The 24,088-nt window shown below is 37.6% G+C and overlaps 1 protein-coding gene across 2 annotated transcripts in view; it reads right to left on the reverse strand.

Moving 5' to 3' along the window:
* Positions 1 to 24,088, reverse strand: part of FER (FER tyrosine kinase) — a 175,524-nt gene that overhangs the window by 107,206 nt on the left and 44,230 nt on the right. For both annotated transcript variants that reach the window (XM_065655872.1, XM_065655873.1), the window contains exons 9-10: positions 21,899 to 22,021; positions 18,284 to 18,473 (exon numbers count right to left, since the gene is read on the reverse strand). In XM_065655872.1, the coding sequence (XP_065511944.1) occupies positions 18,284 to 18,473; positions 21,899 to 22,021 (313 nt within the window). The remainder of the gene's footprint in view (positions 1 to 18,283; positions 18,474 to 21,898; positions 22,022 to 24,088) is intronic.

Below are 24,088 nucleotides of genomic sequence, written 5' to 3' on the forward strand. Positions count from 1 at the left end.
TGAACAACCATTATTCCAAATTCACCTTCTCCATGTCACCCAACACATCGTATACATCTTTGTCAAATTCCTCTTAAGTCTACTTTTTCAAGTCTGAAAAGCCCTATCACTTATTCACTAATTCTAGAGAAGCTCCTCCACATATCTGAGCACTATTTTGCCTTCATGAATTCTCCTACCTCAATTTTGTAATTAAGGGAGATGAAAATCAAAGTGATTACATGGAGACAGACTCTTCTATGCCACATACAGCAAAAGAATCAGCAGCAACAGACAATTTGAATTGAGAAAAACTCCATCTAGATACTAAAAAAAAAAAAATTCACAATGAGGACAATGACCAAATACTGAAACAGTCTCCCCAGAGAAACGTGCATCACTGGAGCTGTTAGGCAGCAAGACATTGTGCAGCCTGATGTAACATCCAAGATGACCCTGCCCCGAGCAAGAAGCAGGACCTCAGGTCTCCCGGAAATCTCTCCCAGCTTAAATTATTCTGCAGTTCTACAGCATTTGGGAAGCAGGTGCACATCAATGTATACAGCGATAGAATGTTTTCTTCCTTATTCTCGTCTCCCTTCCTGAAAATTTCTAGCATATTTTCTAGTTTTGACGACTAAGTAAATAGTGACCTGATATCTTCAGGAACATTTAGACTGCATTTTGAGTGGTAACTCAGAGTTCATTATGGGTATATGTGAAATCAAGCACTGTTACTACAATCTGGTCTGCAGAAATGTAATTACACAATATTATACTAATATTAAAAAAACAAGACTGTTAGAAATAATATGTGGAATTTATAACGAGTCAAGGAATTCACTTAACTTGCTATCAAAAAATATTTGCTTTATTTCCAAATAAAGTTTTCTGCTCTTGTGATTACTTATATCTATATGATTACTTATATACCAGAATCTTGAACATCCACATTAGTCTAGAAAGTAATTTTTTTTGTTCATGGAAATAGCAATAAGAAAGACCATTAAACAAGAGATGGGTGAACTACTTGGAGACAAAAACCTGAAAGCTTTTGGCAGATTTTACTTAGGAGAGCCTCAGATTTCAGTAAACACTGTATAAATAAATTTTTTTTAAAAAAAAAGGAGCATGAATACTATGATTGACCCTATGCTTTCTTTTTGAATGATTATCTATCAGAACAGAACGTACAGTTAAGTTTTCTGCAGTATGTTTTCTGTTTTAATTAGACTTTCAGAGGACCAATTTTTCAAGATGTGTATGAAATGTCAGGGAAATGTCACCTTCATCTTTGAAATTATTAGTAAATCTTCCAAACATACAAATATGTATTAAAGGTCTTTAAGGAAGTAGAATACCTCTTAATGGGGGACAGCAATAATGTTTCCAGAGACATGGTACATTTTAATTATTACATACTAAACAGCATTTTTATTTCGAAAAAAAGATAGGATTTTTACTTCACCTAATTATCATCAAGAATGTCAACTGTACTCTAGAGAAGACGACTAAATGAACTGCACCTAAGCTGAGGCACTGAGATCGTGTCCAATAGCGATTTTTGTGGAAGGAAAATGTAGCTAGACAAAGGCTTTTGCAAGGCAGATAGAGAGGTCCCTGAAATTGAGTAAGGAATTCCTGCTTTGCTTAAAGAATGTATCTGTACACCACTAAATCCTAATACACCTCTATACACTGGTCATGATGATGTCAAACAAGGAGAATTGATTTCAGAAAAGACGATTTAAAAAAACAATTCAAACTTCTGAAAGCTTAAAGCTAAATATAGAATTAATATATATGTTTGAAAAATTAAGTTTAAATGCCATTACCTTATAACAGGGAAAAGGCTTCCACTCTGCAAAAACCTCAGGCTGGTATGTAAATGTACGGCTATTAATTGTTCAACTGATTTCAAGAGCACTGTTATTAATCAATAATGCTATTATTAACTGAAAATACAAATATCTTATGAATCCTTACCCTATCACTTTACTACTTTCAAGTAATCAAAAATAATCAAATTTCAGTCTGTACAGCACTTGCTCTAGTTGAAAGGGAAGCACCTGGTCACTTCTCCTCCTTTATTGTCATTGCCACATCACAGGAAGGGATCCCCTAATACACACACAAGGCTCCTCTTGCTATAGTTCTGTGTAAGCTCATGAAGTTGGAACAGGAGAACATAAAACAGCCTGCACTGAGTGCTCCTAGTTGACTGCAGTACTTAATGTTCACAAAAGCAAGTAAATCTACATCTTCTCACATCCTCTGGCAACTCATCATCCAAAAAAAAAAAAATATGATGAACTAGCTGCTGGTCAAAATCACCATCTGCCAGACAAACATACCAGAGTTTATGGTTTCGCAGTTACATACACTAACAATACTGGAATAAACAATCAGCGAATCAATGAGATTTCATGAATATGACTTGAAATTTCAGGAATATAGCCATAAATTTAAAAATAACATAAAGCTCAAAATGTGTTATGGAATAAATGTTAAAAGACCACAAAACATGCAAAGCAAACCAACTGTGAAGAAATTTTGTATTTCCATCATCTAAATATTATAGTTTGCCAGATAGCTATGAAAAGCACAGGCTTTATTAGCTAGAAATAGACATGCATCCACAAATCATTTAAAGTTAACAATTCTTAGGAGGATTTTTGATGCAAAGAGGCTAGTTTTATTCTGTACTTTATTACTGTATGCATCCAGCTGAAATAGTTTCAGGTGTGTATAATACAATTCTACAGAAGAACAGAGAAATAACAGTAATGTTAGAGCTGTTGCCCCAGAGTTGTGATCAACACTATAGCTGTCATCTGAAGCAATGAAGTCTTCAATGTGTAATATGTTTTAAAACTGGTTATATACATGCATACACACACACATATACACAGTGGTTGATATTGCAATCCCCCTTTCAACTTAAAAAACAAAAAGTAAAACTGGTGCCAGAAAGAAAATTCTTGATAAGGCAATGGAAGAAATGGATTTCTTTTAAAGACACGTGTTACGCTGCACAACTAGTATTTGGAAAACTTTGTCTCTATTTGACTAAAGTGTGATAAAACATCAACGGATCAGTTCTCCTCCACCAAAGATAGACATTAGCATAGAAAATAAATTCTATGTTCTGAAGTTTTCATGCACTAATTTTTCCACAGAAAGTATAAAGGGAAACAGTGGTTTTGGCACTAGTTAACAAATGACCATATTCCCTAATAGCATTCCCTCAATTGAATAGCAGAGTTTTAAAAAAGTTAACATCTAACTCTTGAAACTGATAAATATTACTTAAGGACTAATAGAACTTCATTACAACCACTGACCTAATAAAAAGAGGTCAGTGGTTGAGTCATCCCTGCTGACCTATGTTGAAGAACGCCATCAAAACAGGGCAGTTTTTACAGAGAAAAGATTTGGTGAAAGACAGCTATGTGGACTAATAATATGAAGTCACAGGTGAGGAAACTCTAGCTTACATTTCGCATGAGGCATGAACAATTTTACAGTGCAAGTCACCGAAGTATTAATACCAAACTATGCATACAATGCAACTGTGCTGGGTCAGCTGGGATGGCATTAATTTCCACAGGAAGATGGGAAGGGACACGGGCAGGACAGCTGACCCAAACTAGCGAAAGGGATATTAGTGACCAAGTGACATCATGGTCAGTGTAAAATGGGGGGCTGGCCGGGGAGAGGAACTCGCTGTTTGGGGGGAGCTCGTTGTGCATGGGGAATCGCTGGAGTCTGGGGCGCTCTTCAATTTCTCCAGGATGGACAGCATGGTGCAATCATGTTTTGAGCACAAAGTGGGGTCTGGGATCAGTGCTCATGATCACTGCCAGGGGGATCGCTACACGGGAGCAGGCTGGGCATTGGTGTTGCTGCATGTTGAGCAATTGCATTGTGTACCCCTCACTTTGTATATTCTTACATTGTTGTTATGGCTATTGTTTATCTTCTCTTTTTTGCTGTTTTTTTAAACTGTTTTTATCCCAATCCATGAATTTTGTCTTTTGTTTCCCGATTTCTCTTCCCCATCCCACTGTGGGTGGGAGAGAGGTGAGTGAGTGACCACATAGTTCCAATTGCCAGCTGAGGCTAAATCATGACAGCACCAAACAATTAACTCAGCAGATTAAGCAGATATAAATACAACTTCCAGGCATTCTTATGTGAGGTTCCAGACCATTGACTCTGAAAAACATTTCATGAAATGGCCAAAACCCCTCAGTTCCTAATGGTCTCTGCAACCGTCAGTAGCTGAACTACGGAAACTATGAAGTTCACCCACAGCTACCACCAGCATGTTGATGAATCCCTGGAGAGTGCTGCACATGCCTAAGTATGCCACCCAGAACTGGAAGTTATCTTTACTAACGACAAACTTAAAATCATAGTAATAGGTTTCCCAGTAATTTATGTATACTTACCTACCCTGCAGACTGAGAAACACAAGCATTCTCCTTTTCTCAGTACTAGCAAAAACCTGGTTATTTTAAACCTCCAAAATTCCAGATAGGAAGCCAAGCCACATTTCAGCAAGGCACAAAGCATTAACTGCTTTAAATCCTTTATTCCTGAGCTTCACAGGCAAAGCTCCTCTGGTCCCACCAACTACAGTGGCATAAACAACCTGACAGCAAATCTGACTTGCAGTTTGTAGGGAGGGGATTAGAAGGCAGCAAAGAGAAAATCATAGCTATGAGCAACAAGCAGGCAAATTTATTGCTGTCATTGAGGCTAGTCAAAAGATGTTCCACAAAAATACAGGGAATACAGAGCAAAAGTAAGGGATTAATGAGAAGGACAGTTTGTCCTAGTGATACTGAAAACAAAGTTTCACCTGTCCTCAACTCAAGGAAAGGTTCCCTCCAAAGGGAGATTTTCTAACGAGGACTGCATTTCTTTAGAATTCAGCATTTTGTATCCAAAACAGAAGACATGGGTAGACAACTGAAGCAACTAACTGGATGATGTACCAGCTGCATAAAGTGAAAACTGAAGCTACAGGGGCGAGTAGTCTGTGCATCAGCCAACAAAGTAGAGCACTGTGCCAGCTGGAGTTTATGCAGCCCAAAAGATAACCAAATACAGTATTTATAAACATAGCATGAACTGAATGCAGCATGCTGTTAGTAACTGTGCTTAGTGTACAGGTCAATTACTTTAATTAGAATGCATTACTCAGTAACAGAAGGAATGACATCATCTTTGCATATCTCATTAAATATATATTCAAAGAGCTGTAATTTAGATTTGGTTGCTTTTTAGTCACAGATACACACAATAATGCCTGCTAAAGAAATCTGTCTGATAAATCTTGTGGTGGAGTCCAGATTTCAGGCATTTAAGCCCAAGAAAACCTAGTCCCTGGAAAAGGATTAGAGGCATTGAAGCAGCTATACCCTGAAGTGCCAACAGCTGTGAGGGAAACAGTGGCCAGAAGTCAACACGTAAGGAAGGAACAGAGAACAAGAACATCCTTTCTATATTGCAAGGCCTTGAAATCCACAAGTAACTGTGAGTCCTTCCAGGGTTCACAAGACACCAACAAACTCAATATTCGACAGCTGCAGACTCCCAGGCTGTGAGCAGGGGCTTGCAACCCAGCTTTAGCAGAGGTCCATGCCAATGCAGAGAAGACAGTACTCCATCAGGAGGGCGTGAAGGGAAGGAACCCCTAAGTTTTCCCCTAGCCTCAAAGGAAGTTCCTAGAGGTCTGTGAAGAATCTGGTCTCCCCAGTCACCCACTAGGTGAACTCACCAGAGGTGTGTTGTCTATAAGATTATTATCATACTGTTCTAACCGGTTAAAGGTAACATTTACTGGTATGTGCCTTCTCCACACTGCCATCCAAAAATTGGCAACTACCAATGAAGATCCCTCTTATGATTCATTGCCTGGCTCTAATGAAGCCACCCTGGCAAATGCTACATCAAGTGACATGAGATAGCATTACACGTTATGTGACCTGACAGGATCTAAAGCCTTTTTGTGAGCCTATTGTGAGAGGATGCATTTGTTTTATCACAGTAAAACCAAGCTTCATGGACTTAACCCTGAACAGCTTCAGTCAGATGAGACACAACAGGTTCTTTGCCAGATTCACATTTACGTTAGCTGTATTAAAGAATAAAACTGATTCTTTCATAACCGGAAAGATTTTGTAGTATGACTAACAAAAATTTGGCCAGGTATTTCTGTTTGACAGATAGCATAGTCAGAATATGATGCTTGCTTTTGGTTTTCACAGATCCCTGCATTAGTTTATTAACAAAATCAGGTTGCTTATTAATAAAGAAAATGACGGAGCAACTTTGTGACAGCTGCAACACACAACTTCAGCAGCATATCTGAGGTAGGCTTAATGACTCATCTTTGCAAGGTGTAAATTTAAAATTAAGCTTTTATTTTCTATAAATAATATAATACTGGCTTAACTCCTAGAAATATACTAGTATTTTTGTTCAGAACAGACATGCGTAATACACACATGCTCACTACTTTTCAAATAAAGGAAACAGCAAACCAACATAGTGTTAGAGATTTTTACACATTAAGTAAACATTCAAACGGAAGAACAAAAATAACAACCCAGTGAATAGGCAGCGTTCAAATTCTACTCTAAGTAAAATCAGTGGTCCACTGAACTCATATCATACCTCAGATCACAGCTGTATAAATAATAAACATGAAGAAGACTATTTTGAAAATACAGGCATCTAGGAGCAAAGACTCATTGTGCAAGTCTCAGTAAATGGTACTAGAGAGTAACAGATTTCAATCTTACCCAAGGTGAAGTTCATAAATTGTAACTAGCACAATGAGCCAAAATAAATGAGGTAGAATTTCTCCTGCAGAATTACAAAAAGCCTTTGAGTTGTTATGCTCAGCGGTCAACAGGAGTTTTTCATATCTTTCAGTCATTACTCATTAAAAGGGGTCTGTCCAACAGAGTGGTCTCTCCTCAGAGTTCATCAGTAGTACCTATTAAGCATCCTCAACCTGCTTGTCAAACGAGAGACCAGCATTTTCTGTTACAGAAGAAACATTTTTTGCTGTCCCACAAAAAAGAATCAATAATTTCTACAGATTATGCATATAATTATATATGACTCAATGCATCAACTTCTTAATAAGTATTTTTAAGAAAGTAACTGAGATGATACTTCAGTCATCTTGGTTGCAAACCCTTATTTCCTCACTAATTTTCATCACATACTATAAAGCTACATTTCATTATCACACTGTTCCTGAGAGCCTTCAATGCCAAGATCAAATTGTAGATACAATGAACCATATAAACAATGTTAATTTACAAATGATACACATAAATCTCACAGACTAAAGCAATCCCAAACAGAAGTAGCAAGCACCTGAAGTGGACCAAAACCCTCTAATACACAGCCACAGCTTTGGATACTACCACACTGGCTCTCAGTAGAGCTCTACTAATAACCACATTAGTGGCCTTAAAGAGGATGTTTCCTCAACAAGAATAGTCTTAGAGAAAAACTGTCTCATATTTCAAAAAGCTACTTCAATGCCCCATAAAAAGATTACTTGAGGACACATCATCCCTTATGTACTTGTCACAGATTACTGTAGCCTGGAACTCGCATCAGTTATCACTCAACAAGCATAATTACACTGTAATGAGATCCTGTTGGGTAGAAAATGCTCACAATTCCCACCTACAGGTTTGTCTTTTTGCCTGCCCCCTCAGAGACAACGTCTCCCCTTTCTGCTATAAATAGCAGCTAAGTTTTACAGCAAACTAGTTAACATAAGAAAATTTAATTTATATCAGCTATGAACCTTCATTTTCCTTGAGGATTGGAGCTTCCCTTTCAGAATAATGAAAGACTTGTGTACCTATGTTTTGTTTTGGTTTGGTTTTTTTTAAGCTCAGAAGTTTCTTTTTACCTTTTTAGTACACTCTCTGAATATATCTTCTCTCACTTGAAAATAATTAAAGAATCACGTCCTGTTTGAGTACAATGGTATACAATTTTTAGTACAATGGTATACAAGCCACCTCAGTGTAATACCTGCTCAGTCACATCACCTTCTTCTGCACTGTGACATTCTCTGCTCACCCAGAGTAAATTCTGTATAACAATTAACAAGTTCAACCACTCTAGAGAGCTGCTAGCACAGAAGATGAAAACTGCAGGTTATCACGATACAGAAATTGTCAAGACTTCCATTTCTCTCTCTCCTACCTACAGTTACTTTCTTCATTTTTATCACAGTCACTAAGTAAATGCTAAATACAGGTTTCCAGAATGAGATAATTTCAGTTCTATTAGCTATTGTGAAAGTCCACGCTGTTACTAAGTTTTGGCAAAACCAGGTAAATTTAAAGGGAGAATAATAGAAGTTTATACTACATATAAACCCAAACACTGAGTGATTTTAGTTCATTTTGAAGCCGAGATCTGGAAATAAAACAAGTAATTCTGAGGCACATCAGAACTAAATATTTGCAGATATAGCTCCTAATACTTTAAATTCTCAGGCTATATCACTTGTATCATGTATTTTTCTTGATTACACTATTTATGCTTTAATTTAGCACCCAACACATCACTGTGGCACCATGTGTTGAAAAAGGCAAAGCCAAAGCCTCCTGGAAATATTCTCTCTCATGGAATACTGACAACCTGCAAAACAGCACATGCATCTTCAAATTGTCAGGTTGGCTCCATTTCCTCATCCTCACATTCAACTCACCTACAAATCAACAAATTAAAGCAGTTATTTCCTGTGGCAAGCAAGTTAGCATCTATCAGAATATGAATGTCCAGGTCCTGAGGTAGGCTTCAGCAGCCCTGACGAGCCTCACTGGGAGATTCGCAACACCCCTGACCACGTGCCCACCATCTCCATTTCAGCTCAGCCCTAGGCACCAAGTCCTGGCCTGAGCTGTATCATAGGTAACCCATCTCCAGCTTTGTCTTTGGCCCTGCCTCCTGGATGAGATGGCACCCCATCAGTAAGGGCACTGCCCAGCCTTCTTCAAGCAGCTGGTCCCTGCTGCATCCTAATAAGCGTTTAGGACTCATTCACTATCGTATCTCTGATACAGCCTATGCAAGTAGATTTTAAAGTGTGATCAAATCTCAAAGAAATAATTTGAAGAGACGTTTTCTCTGCAATTTTGATTCCTGTGATTCACTGAGACAGGAAATATCTGTAATCTCATTTCATTAAAATGTCATGTTTATGTATCTTAATGCTTATGTATCTTAAGCTGCTAAAGGTTAATAAGAAGCCAAATGCCTGTTGAAACTGGTTTTAATAAGTCCCTAAAAGGGTTAATAGAAAATAGATTAATTGACTAAGAACTTTACTTGCTCAAGTACTTGCTGACTAGGAACAAAAGGACCCATTAAGAGCAGCTGGTAAAGAGATTATCTAAGTTCAGCATCTCTCAAATGTCAGATCTGAGCTATTTCCCCATAACAACCTCCTCTGCTTTCTGTCCAGCCAAGAGAATCAAACTTTGAGGCAGGCAAGTCATTCTGAACTACAATATGCTTAATTTGGCGGGGGGGGGGGGAGGGGAGGGGTTTGAGTTGTACAGATATACAACCTTACTTTGCTTACAGAAAAATTCTGCAGTAACTTCCAGAAAACAAACCTGCTTTTGATCCACACAATCATACAGGTCAGGAATTGATTAAAAATAGAAGTAATTCATCAGAGCTCCAACAATGCCCCAAAAGTAAAGGCCTTCATTCATTTTTCAAGAATGACAAATCTTCATGCATCTTGGCTGTGATACTTGAAGCTTCCCCTCTTCTTGGGATGAGGACATTAGTTTCAGAAACTCTTGGATATCTACTATTATCTTCATGTAAATGACATTGCCTTTCTCACACTACCTTAACACAAGAGCCAAATAAAGATGAGTTTCTTGTGGCCTGTTCTTGTACCTCCCCAAAAGGAAGCCAAGATAAGTAATCCTGGATTTTTTTTACTAGATTACAGTGACTATCGCATCTCACATGGGACTTTCACTTTCCACAAAGTTAAAGACTTTTTTGACCCAAGAACGTCAAAGTGTCTGTTGGAAAGTGTTAGTATCTAGTTTTCTTTTTGGTTTAGGTTATCCATGACATCCACATGGGACTGGCAGATAACTCACAGCTTGATGTCAGGCAGGATAACTTAAGCAATCTAAAAATTGCATTAATGTTGATGTTCAGGCACCTGGATCCCAAATTCACCAGAAATGTTTTGCATCTATCTTACCACAGGATGACCCAAGGAAAAAAATACAGTGATATGTGAAACATGCTATTTCATTTATCCCACTGTTGATGATCAACAACAGTGAAAAATAAAAAGGAGAAAAAAATGATCTGGCCTGTATCTTAAGGGTCATGCTCTAAAAAATGGGTCAGATCACCATTCTGCTTTCTCAGTCTGCAGCAGGCAAGATCTTCCCTATACAGCAAAAAAGAGTAGAGGCCACAAAGCAAACCATAAAATCATATGCTTCAAATCTAGCAATAAACTACCAGTATCACTAGATTAAAACCCTAAATTCTAATTACAATAAATATTTTATAGTAGATTTTAAAGACTTTTAGAAGCACAATAATTGCCTTTAAGAACAAGGGTATTTTTGAACAGCCACTTAAAAAAGAAAAAAAGGAGATAGATGATTTAAAGCAGACAAATTCTATCACATTATTTGCTGTGCGTTGCCTAGAGGCTAGGAGAAGTTTATAATCACACTAATTCAGTCCCATCACTATGAAAAAAAAAGGAAGAAGCCAATGGTGATAATTCTAGAGGAGATTTCTTTCCTCTCAGCACATAGAGAAACATTCCAACGCATACTGAAACATACACTGGATACCACAGCATGTGATTTCTGTTCAATGGCAAACCTCTGAGTGACACTTTCCTAATTCACAGAGAAGATTTTAACTGAAATAACATATCCCCAGTGGGTATACAATGCTGCAACACTACTATGATGAAGGCTTCTCCCTCAAGGAAAATTGAAAGCTCTTCAAATATTTTTGGCAGTTCAAGAGACACATATGTACTTACCTAAAGTAGATATACTCTCCTTCACATGGAGTGGGTAAACAAATTCTGCACTTAAAATATTCTGAGATTTTTTGTTTACTCTGAACAAGCTACCTCCCTCAGTTCCTCCCAAAGTTCACTCACACTTCTAATTTTGTCTTTGCTCAAGGTCAGGTTATTGCTCAACACTTTTTGATAGATAATATGCTAACCTGAAGAAATATATAACTTCTAAGCCTCAGTCTACAAAAAGATTATTCTCCTGGACAAAATGTCCAGCACACAGCTGGATAAACACAAAGTACAGTGAGTGAGCAATCGGCTGACGGGCCGGGCTCAAAGGGTTCTAGTAAATGGGGTTATGTTGGGCTGGGGATCAGTCACTAGCGGGGTTCCGCAGGGATCCATCTTAGGGCCTGCACTCTTCAGTGTCTTTATAAATGACTTGGATGTAGGACTTGATGGAATACTAATAAATTTGCTGATGACACAAATTGGGAGGAGCTGTCGACACTCTCGGGGGCACAGAGGCCCTGCAGAGGGATCTGGACAAATTGGAGAACTGGGCAATCACCAACCACATGAAGTTCGACAAGGGCAAATGCCAGATTTTGTACCTGAGAAACGGCAACCCTGGATGTACATCCAAACTGGGGAACGAGGTGCTAGAAAGCAGCTCTGCAGAGAGAGGTCTGGGGGTCCTGGTCAACAGCAAGTTGGACATGAGCCAACAGTGTCCCTGGCAGCCAAGAGGGCAACCGTGTCCTGGGTGCATCCAGCACAGCATGGCCAGCCGGGCAGGGAGGTGATTGTCCCGCTCTGCTCTGCACTGGTGCGGCCTCACCTGGAGCCCGGTGTGCATTTCTGGGCGCCACAGGATAAAAAGGATATGAAGCTACTGGAGAGTGTCCAGAAGAGGGCTACGACGTTGGTGAAGGGTTTGGAGAGGAAGCCATATGAGGAACAGCTAATGTCACTTTGTTCAGCCTGGAGAAGAAGAGACTAAAAGGAGACCTCATTGTGGTCTGCAGCTTCCTCACCAGGGGAGGAGGAAGGGCAGGCGCCGATCTCTTCTCTCTGACAGAACCCGAGGGAATGGCAGGAAGATGTGCCAGAAGAGGTTTAGTTTGGACATGAGGAAAAGGTTCTTGACCCAGAGGGTGGTGGAGCACTGGAACAGGCTCCCCAGGGAGGTGTCACGGCCCCAAGCCTGACAGTGTTCAAGAAGAGACTGGACAACACCCTCAGACACATGGTGTGAACTGCGGAGTTGTCATATGCAGGGACAGGAGTTGAAATTGATGATCCTTGTGGGTGCCTTCCAGCTCAGGACATTCTATGATGCCATGATTCTACTGTTAGGTTAATCTTTTAGTTCAGAAGTTTCTAGGCATGTTCACTGGAATGACAGTGAGCCTGACAGCTCCATTGTCCTCCCATCTTGTATATTATGGACCCGTCAGTAATACACATGCGGGACAAAGTATGACTGAGTTTATCTGTCTCTTAGCATCTCCTTTTCAATTGTTCTTCCTCTGATCTGTCTGTCAGACAAGTGGGACTTAAGAAGTGAAGAAACAGAAGCCAGAACATACTCACTCTGAAAGCAAGAGGAACAGAGTTCATCCTCCACACTTCCTAGGAGCATCTGACATTTGGAGCATTTTTGCTCCATGTTAAATACTGGCTGTAAGCCAGAAACACACACCCCAGCCAGCAAGCTTGGAAAGTGGCCCAAAGCTAAGATCACTTATTTGACCTTCAGCTGTCCAGGCATCCAATAAATGTAATTGTTTATTTCCATGTCTTTTATGAAATAATAGACATGACTTCTACAACATGACTGCACTGTCAGTGTTTCCTCTGCCAAGACAGATTAGAGAAAGGATAAGGATGCCAACACTGCACAGACTTACTTTGGCCCTATTTCTATTGACAAGACACTTAAAATCTTGGAAGAGCACAGTGTAAGCATACAGGGTTTATAAATACATAAATCAAATAACTGTGAAAGGCTCCCCTACCCCTTCCTGTTAGATGCTCTTATGTAATCTTAATTTTCTATCAATCTCATGAGCCAGAAATCAGTAGAAAATTACTTACATGGACAGATAAACAAGGGAGCTGTTTAGTGATGCATTACAGAGCATAGGAATTCCTCAATTTTTCTAAGTCAGTAAGAAAAAAAATAACAATTTTTTCCCTACTATCAAGCTTTTTGCTACTGCTGCAATGGGCTGTCACAGAAGCTAACTGTCTCCCTGTATCTGTTTGAAAACAAAGATCCCATACAGCCTGAGACCATGGGAAAAGGAGACTCCCTAGAGTGTGGGTACATCTCTCAATGGATTATATTTCAGGGCCTTATGATACATCATCTAAAACACATTTAATGAAGCATCTTTAATCATATATCCAACTCCTGTAAATGTCCTTTCATATCTATGTAACTGACTTTAAAATTCAAAATGTACAAATCAATCAAATTTGGCAATTATGATTTTAGTGAGAATTCTGAAAACATTTGCCTCAAACCCAAACTGGCAGAGGATGACTCTAAGACTAATTTACCACAATCTTCACTAAAAGCTGGCTTATCCTACTTCTAAAGCAATTGCTGAGAATAGCATCTCTCTGAAGCCTCTTAAAAAGGAATGACAAATAGTAAAACCAATCAGATATGCAGTGAACTTTTATATTTTTTTTCCTTTTGGATAATTCTGTTACAACAGATAAAACCAGAATTAGAGATGCAAAATCTCTCACTAATACACATTTTCTGTTACTCCACTGTACACAGTTTTAAGCAATGGTACTCTCCTGGAATGGTGTTTTAATAGTTGGATGCATCTTACTGGCTGTATCATGATACCATGATGCTTCAGCTTCGTTCTGCCCTGTGTACCTTTCACAAGTTCATGTTACCAGAGACATTACGATCTTCTTCCTGACTCATCCATGCTCCAGAGCCTCTCATACTGACAACCAAGCTGGATGGGATGTCCTTTACGGAGGACACTGTTTATAAATATGTAAAGGGTGACTGTCACAGGATAGAGCCAGGCTCTTCTCGGTGACAACCAATGATAGGACAAGGGGCAATAGGTACAAACTGGAACACAGGAGGTTCCACTTAAATTTGAGAAGAAACTTCTTCTCCGTGAGGGTGACAGAGCACTGGAACAGGCTGCCCAGGGAGGTTGTGGAGTCTCCTTCTCTGGGGACATTCAAAACCCGCCTGGACACCTTCCTGTGTAGCCTCACCTAGGTGTTCCTACTCTGGCAGGCGGATTGGACTAGATGATCTTTTGAGGTCCCTTCCAATCCCTAACATTCTGTGATTCTGTGAGTGTATGGAGAAAGCACAGTGACTTTGTACTGTTGCTCCACGGCCAGTGTAGCTGCACAGCTTTTAGCTGGCTTACATGCTGTTGAAAGCCATGCATTAGTGTCTTTCTACACTACAGTTGTATTTTATTATTTGTAAAAAACCCTCAAAATATCAGAAAACCAAACCAACTCAAAATTTCACATTATTTAGCTGTTAGATAGATGGGTACCCACATTTTTACCTCCACATTTCTGTGGTTCATATGCCTTTTTAAACATATGTAATGATGAAATATTTTGATTATTCAGTCATAATTAGTCTTTTGGCACTGAGCTCCACCTGCTGACAAGTATTTCAAGTATTGCAGAGCCTGCATACCAGGTCTCAGCTTTATCAGTGGTTCCAGTATAATGCTGCAGTATACACGAAATAAATCTATATGAAACATTTCTATATTGAGAATACCATATGGTTTTAAATATATATTCTTAAAAATAATGGGTTTTCACCGGTTTGTTTTTAACATGCAAGGAAAAAGGAGAAGACATTTTAAAGTGGCATACAGATTTGACTGTATTATTGCTAAACAAAGTGAATTACTATTTGATACTGAATAAATCTATTCCCTGAATATTTCCTATTCTTTAAAAATTTCCAAGTCGAAGGCTTATTATGAAACGCTAACCACCATAATTGTACTCAATTAGCTAAGTAAATGGTTAACTGGCACTGCAATATTCCAAATATTCCTGATGTTTTTGTTTCTAATCAGATCATTAGACATATAAAAGTTGTGTTGTCATTTTCTTTTTTTTAATTATGGGGGACTACCGCCATGGTCTGTTGATCATATTAACAGCAAGAATAGCATATATATCTTAGGACAAATGACAGGCCATACATCTGTTAACAGAACATCTAAACACTGAAAAGTGAGTTCAAGCTTCCGGTTACTGCTTAGTTTTCATAAAGTGACATAATATGTAACAATTTGGATACTACAACATTTTGGAAAAAAACCCACAGCTCTTTACCAGGAATAATCAGTTAACTATGATTACCTATGATTCTCCTGACTACATAGTGAATGGTATCACAACTGCAAAACTCTAAGAGGCTTAAGTACATTATTTTAAACTTGTAGTACCTTCAGCATTAAAATTATCAGTCTTGCATGGTTATCTCTGTAGAAATGCTAGAAACAAAAAAATGTGGTTTATTTTTCCACGTATGATGCCAAAATTGTTAAATGCAATGCTCAGGAATAGTCAAAAATAGAACTTTTTAATCTTCTTGCTATGCTATCATTAATGAACAAATCAGAATCACCCATCAATTTCCTTTTTTCTTAAAATGTGTACATAAACTCCAATACACAGCTAACAATCTACAAACAATGAAATATATTGACCAAACCAACCCATATTGAAGACACTAACAAAATATGAAACTTCCTACAGTTAACAGAGGCAAAATAGAACAAGGAAACAAAGGAAGTTATAACACACGTAATATAACACTGTCTATAAAAACACACCAAACAGCACTTTAGAATTCCATTCCTTGTTAGTATTCTATCGTACTGTTACCTAATGTAAGAAATGCAAAAAAAAAACCAATTTGCGAACTATTCCACTGTGGAATCACCTGTATTTACATGATACCATATAAATAATTAAAGAGACATGAAACTTGACAAACTTGTATTGTATATCGTATTTTTAATTTTAAATTATGAAAAAAATCCACTTTTGACTGAATACATGAAAATTTACTTCATATGCATGCTCACAACACAAGTCAATTATGATTTTGTCATTCTTGGGATAATAATTTGTAAAATAAGTGGTTACAATGAATTTATGAAGAGGGATAAATAACTATATTGAAGTGTAGCATCAACATTTAGATGAACTGCTTTTGGATGAGAGGAGAAACCTAAACAGATTTATAGCTGAAGAAATGATGAAACTGCTGAATGACACCAAGATGAGCAATCAGCAGCAAGAACATTTTATTTCTAATCATTCAGCATCTGTATAATTTTAAGGACTTTTACTAAAAAAATAATCCATTATAAAAATCACCAGGATGCTTAGTTATACCAACAGCCCATCGGCGTATTATTTTTTTGTCTTGAGATACAGTCAAGACTGCCATATCGAGGTACAGCAATTTGAAAAAAGTTTAATTCAGATTGCAGTTGTATGTGCCGCTTTTAGTCAATTTTAGTATCACAGGATATCAGCTTCAAAATTAAACAAAATGTAGGTGGTATTTGCCTGTCTTAAATAACTTGCTCAAGGGAAATCATCCAGCATTTAAGTCATATTCCATTATTTTTCCTGTTGCATACAAATTATAAGACTAAATTCTCTGAAGCCAAAATAGCAACATTTTTCTTACTCTCAGCACATTTAGTGTATGGAAAAATGTATTTCTTGCATCATTAAAGAAATCTCAGTATTTACCTCCTCCACAAAAAAAAAAAAAAAAAAAGATAAATTATCACAGATATCTTTTATTGGGGGGGGAAAAAAAAAAAAAAAAAAAAAAAAAAATCGAGAGGTCAGAATTTTTCAGGGTGCATTGTACATATATGCAATAGATTATTTTCTACCACCCATTGAAACAGAGATTTGGACACCAGAAGACAGATTAGTTATCTTGAACTGAGGTGGAAGAATGCCATTCTCTTGATGAGACTCATCGTTTCAACTAACTCTTACAGACAATATTCACTAGCACAACTACAGGATATTACATGAAATAACTACCAAGATAGCCTACCCAAAACATTCCAAGACTCCTAATCTTTCACAATCATTATCCTGATCCTTTGTTTCTCCTTCTCCATCTTTTTGTGCCTTATCATCTCCTCCTACATCATGACAAGCATACAAGCTTTGTAAAATAATGTTTTGTACCAGTGAAAATGGCAACCACCTGCTAGTGCCTTGTAAATATTAAACAGTAGCAGTGGAAGCAAGAGAATATTGACAATTGAGTATAACTGTAGAATGGGAATGGAATTAAATAACAAACTTGGTTCCACAAATACATAGAAGAAACAAAAGCACTCCTCCAAGATACAACCATTTCATTACCATTTAAGTGAGCTACTGCTCTGTGGGCCAAAAGAAACGGCAGGCTAAACCTCTAAAGAAAACAAGTAATAAGCATCTCGTATATGTCAAACCTAATCCATAAAAGCAAAGACTAGTGTTTGTCCCTTTAGTAAACAGGTAATGTTTGTTTGCTTTTTTTATGTGGCCTATCGCTACACACAGCTGCACACAATTGAGAGAAGGAAGTCACATAAAATACCAGCAAAGTTCTTATATAAATTACATGGGGTCTCATCAATAGTGTAAAAAGTTCCTTTTGATTAGTAAGAGCATATAAACATTTAAAAATAAGTTGCAAAGAAATCAGTGTTTGTTTCTGTTCTAAGAAAAGACTAATTAAGTACATAAAATTCATTTGTCAATTATACCATGTGTGGAGTGATTCTAATAGCTTTTACTGTTGGCATTCTATCTACAATTGTGAATGTAATTTCTTCAACACAGCAAATGAAAGTACCAATAGCTACTCAGTCATGTTTACTAAATCTATTTAAGGATTTACAATTTTGCTTATAAAACAGTCTAATGAGGATCTAAGCATCAAGCGTACAGAAGATCAAACCAAGTCTACAGACATACAGTGGATGCTACAAGTTATTGCAACTTAAAAAAAAATCACACAACTGAACTCTTTTTCTAAACAAGTCTCCACAAATCCAAAGTGGAGTTTATTCACTTCAGTCATCCCTGTAAGTATCTTGAGACTCTGATCCCAAGACTAAAGTATAATAGCAAGGCTGCACAATTCAGCAAAACAGATGTAAAACTCACCATAGAAGTCACTGATCTGGCATCTTCTTCATAATTCACTACAGGTGGTGGCTCTTTCCCATCATTCTCCTGAACCTTTTGTTCCAGTAGCTCTTTCTGGGCTGCATATTTTGCCTCAGAGCATCTTAATTGCTGAACTGTTTGCTTAAGTTCTTCCAGTGCTTGCTTTTGGCTCAGCAAGAGTACAACACTGCAGAGAAAAATAACAAACAATTTAAAAATCTACATGATTTAAAATACATACTTTGATTCATAAAAGCTAAAAAAAAAAAGATAAAAAAGCATGAAAATTCCTCAACAGAATTATTTGTTCAAAGGCACAAAGACATAAAGAAATTCTAGAAAATTTTCAAAGCTACAAGACAATGCAAGCAAACACTGACTTTGCCATTTTCTTTTCTCAATATATCACAAAAATCACGTTGTAACAAATACAGATGAAAATATTATTTTCTTCCACTTTTGACAGAATTTATAAACACTAAGATTCCCCATCCTTTAGAAAAGAAATACATTTTTAGATTATCATTACCAGTGATGAGAAATCCGCCACAATCCACATAGTTGTAATAATAACTTGTACTATTAAACTCCCCTTACATCCAGTATAAATTTGTCTAGTGTCAAGTTACAGATATCCGTTGTCTCTTCTGGACTGAAAGGTCCTCTACTGCGTAAGTATTTCTGGACTGCAGTCTAACATTCTTCTTATGAAACTAAATAAATTGAACTCTGAGGAGCAAAAATATTTTTTTTCTCATCTTCTTCACATTTTTATGGCTCTTCTCTGAATACCCCTCATACCTCTCATACTCCTGAACACTCCAAGATAGATATAATTCAGACATTAAGGGACAAGCAGATAACTTAAAACATCTACAGGTGCCCAGATGATTCTACTGTCCCCAAGAACTGCAAAACTAAAGATGGACAGAAGCTGCCTAAAAGACAGAACCATTCACAGTACAATACAGACACCCTTAAAAGCACTCAACTGGAGCCCAGCAATATGTGATTTACAAAGAGTTGCAGAGTTCTCAGAGACTGCAAGAACAGATTAAGGAGGTAGAGGGATCAGAAGTATGGAGAATGAGGACAGTATAAAGAAAAATCACACTGTTCTGTCACCCTACGTATTCAGGATAATCCTGTAAGACAGACCCTCCTGCAAGCCCTACCCTTGGAGAAAAAAATAAATTTAAAATTCGTTGACATTGAGATTGTTCCTTCGCAAACTGATGCTGAGCAAAATGACTATTCAAATAGGTTCCAGAGTGATAAGGGAACCATCTGTCATAAAATCCCTATCATCAGGAAAAGATAAAAATCACATCCCTATAGATGAGCACTGTAATAAATCACCAAAGAACAGAACTCCACAGAATCAGCAGAATGGTCATTCATATAAAAAGGATAAGTATGATGTATGAAGACAAAACCAGAGGACATGAAACTGAGGTTTGGCATGAGACCGCACACATCTAAAAGCATCACACAAAGACAAGAACAATTACTCTGGAATTATCCTCAAGTATCTTGAGGATATGTTAATTCATCTGGTCCTTATTATGAGAGAAAAAAGAGATCACTCTGAAAATGGTGGCCCTTCCACCATCCTCAGGGCCTTGGTGAATACACATTGGCTAGACTGACAACATCCCAAACACTGAATGGTTTCAACTCATCATGATATGGAGGTAATAAGAATACCCTGCAAGTTAAAAGTCACAAATTACTCTCTTTCCTGAACTGTGGCAAGATGGATTATCCTCTAATTGGTTCATACAAAAGCAACAGAGAATGATCCCCATTCCATCTATGCATGAGGAATTAGAACCCATACAATTATTTGCCTATGGCTCGTATAAGTGCAAACTTTATAGTCCATGTGGCTAGAAAGAGCTCCTAGCAAACTCAGAGTGACATCTCGTGTGAAGAATCCTTGCAAGACCAGAACAGGGCAACAGGTTGGGAAGTGAATAAAAGGTGACATCAGAAACAGTGGTACTGAAGTTGTGTCAGAAAGAAGTGAAGAGACGGCCAAGTCCAAACTGGTTCAAGTGAAGAGCAGAAACATGATTTTGCAGACTTTTACCATAATTTTGCCCATATAAAGCAGACAAAGATATTTCCTCAGCACTGAAGGGCAAATCTCAGCACCTTGGGTGAGGCTTAACAACAATATAGAGTCCAGAGCTCCTGCATTTGGAATGGACATCCTCACTTTCTTTCCTGACGATAGATTTACAGCGCACCGAATGACCTCTGACTCAAGCGGCAAACTTTAATTTATTGCTGAACTACCTTCACCTTTCATTTTGCCTTGCAGCACATGCAAAAACATCCTGATTACTGCACTGCAGTTAAAAGACAAAAAGGCTGGAGGTAAGCCTGTTGGAGGTAAGCATGATCAATGACAAATTAAAACTGGGGTGATTTCAGGGAAGCTCTTATCTTACAACTAGAAACTTAAGCCAGATTTCCCATCTTTTATTTAGACCTACAGGTACTGGTAGAGTTTGAATTGAAATAATCTCAACACCACAAACATCTGCCACAGAATCAGTCAAAGGAGCCTACTCACAGCAAGAAACACAGGGAAGGCCTGAACTGTTTTCAGAGACAGATAACTGATAACAAAGCAATACTGAGAGAGGGGAAAAAAATCATCTAGTTCAAATACAGTTTATCTTTTAAGTAACAGGCAGCAAGGAAGGTAGGTCAAGAACCAAAAAATTGGAAAATACAATGTAAGTACATGTGAATTTCACCAAAGAAAGAACAGGAAAGCATCTAATCAAATCATTTGATATCATATACATACATAACATTTTGGATAATACTATCCAATGTATCCAGTGACAAGATGCCTTCAACAAAGAGCTGCAAGACTTCTTCACTGAATGAAGACAAGATTACCTGAAGACTTGCACTACAATTCATCGGTATTGTAAACCAATATTTATGACCAAGTTAGTAAGGATATGATTGATTGCAACAAGGATCAGAGAAACATCACTACAAACAGAAGGTTTCTTTATCAGTTGTATAACTTCAGTTTAGGCTGTAATGTGAATATTTTTTCTAAACAGAGGTAGAAAAAAACCTGAAGATTTCGTCAAGAATGATTCTTTATAGTAATGTTTTATTTATGGCACTGTAGAAGACTCATTAATTTACTATGCAGTACTACATGGTATCAGATCTATGTTCAATTTTGTAAAGGAAATGCAACAGAGAATGAACTTAACCTGATGAGTTCCAAACATATTATTGTATAAGAGTATGTTTTGCACATGACTCTGAAGAAGTCTTTCACAAAATTACATCTACACAATGAATTCCATCAAATAGAGAGGTAATCTGAACTGATTCCTCTTCTTCCATTAAGCTGAAGTTATAACACAAACCAAAGGTCCAGCTCTTGAGCCATCCCAACACTAAGATGAGTTCTCCAATTAATTAAGATCTGCTGTGGGTTGATTTTCACAATAATCACTTCTCACAGAAAAAGAACAGGATTGGTGGAGGTTATTTCTTATTGAAGTCTTAGGAACTGTATGACAGATGCTTTTCCCTGAAATTATAACATTTGGAAATTTCATGTCGACTTACTCAGACTTCTTTTCGCAAGTCTTAGAGGACTCTTCTATTTTTTTCTCCAGTTCCAACACAAGTTCCTCTTTGCTCAGAAGCGTTTGCTGTGTTTGCATCAGTTCATCTATTACTATTTTCAACCTGTAAGACATAGATTTCAGAAATGCACATTATGAATACACAAACTGTATCTATTTGGGAACATTGTATTCCTTTTTCCTGAAGATGAAAAGGAGCATTACTCTTTAAACCATCTTAATCAGTGCTTAGTGATAATTTTTTGTGGGTATACCTCTATATTATATTATTAACTCATACTACTAGAGTTTCCATACTAGCCTCTGTACACATCCAAGGCTACAGAATGATCTGCTGCCTGCCAGCTCTCCTATCAAGAAATTTTCTTCCAGAATGTGTGATGAGTTCTGTGAATTAATGCTTTCCTAATATATTGCTAATTTATGAGATGCTTTATGAATGATGAAAGCCTTCCAACTCCTGAAGTACATACCAAATGAATACATGGAATTAGTATTTGGACTGTATTCATCTCTAGAAATACCAAAATACTAATTGGTGTTTTCTGTTATAAGAGTGACCTGTACATTTTTCTCTACAACTTTTATAAAGCCACACAATTTTTGATAATAGTTAATTCAAAGGAAAGACGAAACTCGTACAAGAACACTCAACACTCGAAGAGAAGGGCTTATTGCACATTAAAACCATTACTGACAGTTTGCAATTTTGCTGGCAAACATTCCAGTAAGCAAAAAGTCAACAAATGTACAATAACATTTGCACTATGAACAATGCAGATAAATTGTTCGCATAATGATGACTTCTAAAATGCATATCAAAAAATATATGTTGACAGCAAGCAACTGTTAAGCCAGGAGAAACTTTTTTTTTTTTTAAAGATAAATATATAAATAAATATATACGCCCTATTTCTTCTCAGCATTCATCTGGTCACCTTTAACCATCTTACTCTCCTTCCTCTTCATTTTCAAGCTCGATTTCAAGAAAAAAGTTATTGACGTACTGAATGGAACAAAGACAAAATACATGTAGTACTTACCACTGCACAGATCCATTGCCCAAAGCCATTCCAGATTGGGGAGTGGCACAGGAAGTCAACTGAGAGTAATTTACATGGATTCTAGAAGTGTGACAAGCATGTCAAGGGAGTTGATTCTCTCCCGCTACTCCGCTCTCGTGAGACTCCATCTAGAGTACTGCATTCAGCTCTGGGACCCCCATGATAAGAAGGACATGGACTTGTTGGAGCAAGTCCAGAGGAGGGCCATAAAGATGATCAGAGGGCTGGAGCACCTCACCTATGAACACGAGTTGAGGTTGTTCAGCCAGGAAAGAGAAGGCTCTGGGGAGACCTTATAGCAGCCTTCCAGTACCTAAAGACAGCTCACAAGAAAGCTGGAGAGGGACTTTTTACAAGGGCCTGTAGTGACAGGACAGCGGGTAATGGCTTTAAACTGAAAGAGGGTGGATTTAGATAAGCTATAAGGAAGCAATTCTTCACCATGAAGGTGGTGAGACACTGGCACAGGCTGCCCAGAGAAGCTTTGGATGCCCCATCCCTGGAAGTGTTCAAGGTCACGCTGGATGGGGCTTTGAGAAACCTCGTCTAGTGGAAGGTGTCCCGGCCCATGGCAGGGGGTTGGAATTAGATGGTCCTTAAGGTCCCTTCCAACACAAACCATCCTATGATTCTGTTTCTAGGAGCCACATTCCATGTCCATACATACCAAACTGAATTATTTGATTCTAAGCATATAATTAGTTCTCTCTCCTCCTCATATATTTTATACAATGTTGATTAAATATATTCTTTATTCAGACACTCTTGGATCTTATCTTAGAAGACTTAAACTACTATAAAAAAAGCCATCTAGTGAACGACAAAAGTTTATTTCCCAGATGAACAAACATCTGCATGTGGCAATTTTGAGGTAACAGAAATACTTAAAACATTTTTCTCACAGGAATATCCCCACAACTCCTTTTTTAATAAACATTTTTATTGCTTTTAGGCTATCACAATCTGTATGCTGAACTTCTCAAAAAGGATAATTTTCTTACACTGGGTCTCCAATTTAATATCAACTAACTTTTCAAATACTTTGCTAAAAAAGTGATTACCCATTTTGGAACTGTAGATACTGCTTTTTGATCAGCTTTCTAATA

Source organism: Caloenas nicobarica, chromosome Z (genome assembly GCF_036013445.1).
Source record: "Caloenas nicobarica isolate bCalNic1 chromosome Z, bCalNic1.hap1, whole genome shotgun sequence".
In the NCBI taxonomy this organism is placed as follows: Eukaryota; Metazoa; Chordata; class Aves; order Columbiformes; family Columbidae; genus Caloenas; species Caloenas nicobarica.